Below are 6,067 nucleotides of genomic sequence, written 5' to 3'. Positions count from 1 at the left end.
TTAAATCCATGTGCAAACATGAAAATCAAAGGCGGCTAAGCTAAGAAAATATGACAGTCATCCCTTTTTGACAATTGTGAAAGCAAAAAAGGATTTGGTATTTGTCTTTGCACGTTAACCCAAGATACACAAGTTTAAATTGTATTATGTATTCTCATCTTCAGTGCACCCTCGGAGCTTGTAGAGTCCAGTTCAACAGAAACGGACACAATTTTGGCCGTTGTTGGGGTCATAACTTACAACAAATTGTACAAAAAGAAATACGTCATTCATTTAAAGCAAAGAGAGCTTGTATTTGGTGTGGATTTACCCCCTCATTAATTGATAGCCTTGCTTCCCATGTGACAAAACACAGTTTATAATGGTGCTACTGATGCAAAAACGGAACCACAGTTCCTGATTTCAAAGTACAATTGCCATAAAATTTACGAGTTAATAAACATAAAATATGAAGTTTCAGGAACTCTAAATGGTAACTGAGAAAAGTGTAGAATGCACATATAATGTCTCCTTTTGTGTCACGTTTGTGTCAAACACCTTAATCTCCAGTCGGTTCTCTCCTGCATCCTGCTTCTACTCATCTGGTTCTCATTTGCGCAGCAAAGCCAGCTGGAATGTGTCCATGCTTTTAAAGATGAGTTATTTACCCATTAATACATACTTTAGCACAGCACTGTTTTAAGTGGACTAAAGTGGAAAGACACACGTTGTTTTGGATCTAAATGTGAGATTGATTGATGACTGAACAGGTCATGCTCTCTCTTTTCTGTCCAGGGTACTGCGGGCTGTAAAAGATAGCAGAAACCTTTGGGAGTAATGGTTCTGAGAAGTTACTTGGAGCAACATTAAGTTGCCAAAATTATAACTTAAGCTCGCTTTACATCAGAAGTGGTATTGATATACTGAAAACATCAAGGTGTACAGTGGAGGACTGTAGCATCACATATTTATTATAATTCTAATCACAGACGTGATTTGGCTTAATGCATTTTTTTATTTAATCAATAATGTCCTTTAAATTTGTTTCATTTGTATTAAAATGTGTGCCGGGGTGCAATGGATCCTTTAAGTTTCACAGAAATCATAATATCCTAATTCCATACATTTAAATCACAAAAGATCTAAAGATCTAAACATAGAAAACACCCTGTTGTTTTATGAATTGTATTATCCGTTACCAACCTCAAGATGGCTCCGTTCTCCTGACTAAACATGTAAAGATAAAAATAGATTTTTTACTGATTGGCTTGATTTAGCTTGAGGCTGCTTGTTAAATGATCATTAATCTGCTCAGCAGTATTCTTCACTTCTGGTGTCTCCTCTGCACACAGCTCCAGGGAGCCCATCGGTGTTACACCTGCGTGTCCTGGTGCGTGTCCGTCCGCTACAGCTTGACCAATAAGACCAGCATGACCAGTTACCTTCATGGGAGGGAGGAGGTCTTGTAGCTGCAAAACAGAGTCCAAATCAACACACGCAAAAAGAAAAAGTGATGTGAATGGACTTGTTGGGATGTTCTCACTGGTCACTCTTACCTGCGTATTTTGATCTATCTGGCTTGTAATTCTGGCAGCCCAGACCATCATACAGGTGAGAACACATACATATGCACTTCCCATCCACTAGAGCAAGAGTGCCTCCGTTATGACAAGGCTTACACTTGCACACGTTATACTCGGCCACGTAGTCCGCGATGGCCTCCCTCAGGTTGGATGTCCTGTTGCTGGCGCCCGGCATGTCCACTGGAATCAGCATGTAGATGGGCTCAGGCTGTCAGAAACAAGAGAATATGTCTGACTTGCTGGAATATGATAATAGAAACAAAAAAACTTTCATTTGCTTCATTGCCAAGAACTGTACTTTGTACTACTGTAGCGCCCTGGTTGGGACGTGAGCCTTTAGTAAGACGCTGAGATAGGCAGGGGCAGATCCTGAGATGGTTTTGTAGGCTAGCGTCAGAGCTTTGTGTTTAATTCTGGCAGCTACAGGCAGCCAGTGCAGGTCACTGAAGAGTGGGGTGACATGTGACCTTTTAGGTTGATTGAAAACCAGTCGTGCTGCGGCATTCTGGACCATTTGCAAAGGTTTGATCGCGCAAGCAGGTAGGCCAGCCAAGAGCAAGTTGCAATAATCGAGGTGGGAGCTGACTGTAGCCTATTGGCATATTGGGTCAGGTACGGTCTGATTTTTCTAATATTGTACAATGCATAGCGAGATGACCTCGCTACGGAGGAGATGTGTTCAGAGAGAGAAAGGCGTTCATCAAGTACGACGCCCAGGTTTTTAGCAGCATGGTTAGGGGAAATGTGAAGATTTTGACTAATCCATCTAATTAAAGCCACTGGAAACATTATATAAGTCAACCTCGTGGTGGGACTAGTGGGAATAGTCAGAAGATCGTCAGAAAGTCATTGAAGTCTTGTGCAAATCAGTCGAGTAGATTTTGACGTATTTCGCAGTTCGAGTGAAATCTTTGACCTGCTGGTGGCGCTAGATGAAAAGTCAGGGTATCGCCAAAATCACTGGGAATCCACAAATGTCTGCACAAAAATGTATGGTAGTCCATCTGATAATTGTTAAGATTGTTTGGATGAAAGCGCTCAGCTCAACTTTGCCAATCTATCATTCCTACCTCACTCTTAATCAGTGCAGGGCCATCAACGATGCTCTGCGCCCAGGTCTGATATGTAGCTATGTCCATCAGCCCTTCCTTATTCAGGTTCGCTCTCATGAGAGCAGCAGCTGAGAGAGTACCTCCTTTGACTGATGTCATCACCCGGTCCACCAGGGCTTTTCCCTCAGAAGCATCTGTGTAACAACAGAAAGACCAGGTTATAGACGTTTTCCTCAATCGATATATATTGATGTTAACTTCACACATATCACTGTGCACAATGTACCCATGAGATAAGAGAGGTTTGGTTTTAAAGGCTAGGTTTGGATTTTTATTTGAATACCTATTAATACTGTTTAATATCTTACAAAGTTAGTATTTTATTTTGTCTGCAATAAAAATTCCCAAAATTAGTAGTTGCATTACAAGGACAAAACAACTGGCACTAAACTTACACCTGACTAACTGTACCCACTCCATTTGGCTGACAATCTGCACCTATCTTATGAATGTTAACTTTACACGCTTGACTAATCAGTGCAATCATTTAAGACGGTGAAAGCTGACCTGTAGGTTTGTTTGTTACATTTTTACACTTGTCAAGTTTGCCATGTCCTCCCCCTACTAAAGCCTTTCCAGCCACGTCTACATTGATGCCAACTCTGAAGCATTCTTGAACCTGTCTCTCCGTCAGATCTGCAGAGAGAATGAAGCATAGAGGATGAGCGCTTATCACCAACATCAACAACTTGAGAAGAATGAAATGAACGTTACACATACTTCTTCGCTTGATGGCGTCCTGGTTGAGAACATAGATCAACTCGTATTCGCCACCAGACTTCCCGTTTTTGGTGTAGTGTGTTCCATAGTCCTCCAGGAAGGCAAAATAAATACCTTTCTCATATTCCAAAGGCAAAGATTGGAGATGCTCTAGAAATTCTTCTGTCACTTTGAGCCCAAGGGAGCGCATCCTGTAGGTACTCATCTGTAGTTTGCCCTTTACCCGCATAAAGCTCTTGTTCTAAGTGTGCAGGAGAGAAGTACTGGTAAATACAGACACATATGGTACATAGTGTGCTATGAACTATATTGCAATATGAATTACTTGTTACTGGCTGACACGTACCACAGTGTTGGAGAACTCCGTGACCTTCCTAATCATTTCTTTCTTCTCATATCCAAAATTGCCACTTAAAGAAGTATTGATCATGGACTTTTCAGTTTTTGAGAATTTGAAGGAAAGTCCAACTTCGACTTTGAGACTCATCTCAGTCAACATTTCCCTCAGGAGACTGTGTGTGTCCTCGTAGATTTCTTTAGACGCGGTTTCTTCCGCTAGAGTCTGATAGGAAGGGGTGATAGGATGATCATTTATACACACACAGATGCACATGCACATAGTGAACGCATCCTCTGGATAAAACAGGAGAAATGATTCTGGCTAACCTCGTAGTGGAGAACACCGACATTATACGGAACCCTGTCTGTCGTCTTAGTGTTTGGATTCATCACGCGCTCACACCTCCCATTGTAGTAATCATTGTTGAAGGGGTTCCTTCGAGGATCTGCACCCAAGATGTTGATTCTGGTGCATGGACACAGTAGCCACTTTGAAGACTCAATACAGTTTCGTGCCTACTTATTTGAAATTCAAAGGTTTGAAGAGTACTCGAGTATTAGACTCATGCTAAAGTTCTGTTCCGTAAATCTCTGGGGTTCAAGCAATCGCCAAAAATTGCAGCAAGCAGCATTGATATGTTCATTACATGTTCATTACATCTGAGGTTAGAGCCAGGGGGTGGCTTAGCTGAGCATAAACCTTTGAAGCAAGAGGAAAGAGCTTTCCTGGCTTTGTCCAACGGTACACCGCCTCCGCTGTTTGCTCTTTGATTGCAAATAAACTAGCTTAATGATTCACTCTTACCCATATCCTGCTGTCCGGCCTTGCTCACTGCTTTCCAGGATTTTCGAACCACAGGGTTTATGCGAAGGCTCATCACAGTCCTCATCTGATCCATCCTCGCAGTCATAGTCCCCGTTGCACAATAATCTCTTCTTGATACACGTACCTGTGTAAAGATGGGTGTTCAATTGATTGGACCTAAAATAATAAAAGAAAAAGCTACTGTAGATGACTTAAAAGAAGTCGAAGTACCTGACTCGCACTGGAACTCTGTGTCAGAGCATTCAGGGGCAGGCGGTTTCGTACATACATCCGGTGTTGTACAGTACTCCCTATCCCCTATTGATGAGGTGCAGGACTGGCCACCAAACTGGCCAAACACTTCTACACTTCGAGAACGCCTCTGATGGTGACAAACGATATTACAAATGATTGTTAAGCATCTACATTGTCTTACAAAATATTTTAAATTAAAACATGGATTAATTTCACAAGATTTTTTTCTGCTAGCCAAAGCTCCTAAAAATGAATTACCTAACCATCTAACCATAACTAGCTGTAGTTCAGTTACTGCAGTTTGATTTTTACTCGTTTCCTCCGGTATTTTTTCCTCCCAGAATTACAAATTTTGTCGTTTCCTCCGGTATTTTTTCCTCCCAGAATTACAAATTTTGTATGACATAATGCGTCTTATGTATATAAAACATATGTCAGCAACAATTGAGGTTCTGATGCAACCTCAGTTGTCAAATATGTAGTTAATTCAATTAAATTTTATTTATACCCAACAAATCCACCATGAGCAAGCACTTGGCGACGGTGGCGAGGGAAAACATCCTTTTCCTTAGTTACTGTGTTTTGTCTTTACTGAACTGAACAGGTTGTTACATGCTAGCTAGTACAGGACTGTTATTAGACTAAGTTGAAAAGTGTGAAAAACTGTTTTAATGGACTCACTCTGGTTTTCGTGCACGGATCACAAGCACTCCACGCTGTCCAGCGGCTCCAAGCGCAATTTTCTGCTGGTGGATCAGGAAGTTCCACTCCCCTAAAATACACATATTAAGTGATGCAACTCTTTTAAATTCAATTAAAATCAAAGTGAATAAAAAAAAAATCGTACTGTGAATGAAATAAGTAAAATACTTACGTTCCTCCTCCAAGAAATGCTAGAATTAGACACAGGGCACAGAAGCCCAGCTGGAGAGCGACGTCAATCCTCATGATGAACCTTTGAAGAGACAAATGATGCTGTTCCCTTTTGTAGCAACCTCTCTGTCAATCATTATCCAACTGTGAAAGGACCATTGCTGTCAGCAAAGTCAATAGTTTTTGGATTTCTGGTGTAGCAATGTTGATTCAGTGCATGTAAACTCTCAGAGTCTGTTTGTTTCACTGAAAACATCTTATTTAGTCAGTCTGTTTTGTTCTTCAGCGTGAGCAAAGCGCCTCCAAAAACACGATTTATATAACGGTTAGACTGATCATTGATCTGTGAACTGTTAGGTGCTTATCCATTGCTTGAAAAGCTGATTAAATTACCTATTACC

At 41.1% G+C, this 6,067-nt stretch overlaps 1 protein-coding gene across 1 annotated transcript; it reads right to left on the bottom strand.

The window, feature by feature from the left end:
- Positions 1-272: 272 nt before the first annotated feature.
- On the bottom strand, positions 273-5,807 carry c9 (complement component 9). The gene is made up of 11 exons (XM_010740386.3): positions 5,668-5,807; positions 5,475-5,565; positions 4,770-4,920; positions 4,539-4,683; positions 4,061-4,199; positions 3,741-3,956; positions 3,395-3,635; positions 3,182-3,310; positions 2,633-2,808; positions 1,536-1,770; positions 273-1,448 (listed from the first exon to the last, which is right to left on the bottom strand). Exons 1-11 carry the CDS (start codon positions 5,739-5,741, stop codon positions 1,291-1,293), a joined length of 1,755 nt encoding a protein of 584 aa, XP_010738688.3. The 5' UTR covers positions 5,742-5,807; the 3' UTR covers positions 273-1,290.
- Positions 5,808-6,067: the final 260 nt, after the last annotated feature.

Source organism: Larimichthys crocea, chromosome IX (genome assembly GCF_000972845.2).
Source record: "Larimichthys crocea isolate SSNF chromosome IX, L_crocea_2.0, whole genome shotgun sequence".
In the NCBI taxonomy this organism is placed as follows: Eukaryota; Metazoa; Chordata; class Actinopteri; family Sciaenidae; genus Larimichthys; species Larimichthys crocea.
Note: the sequence above shows the minus strand (reverse complement) of the source record. Positions and strands in the feature narration are given on the sequence as shown.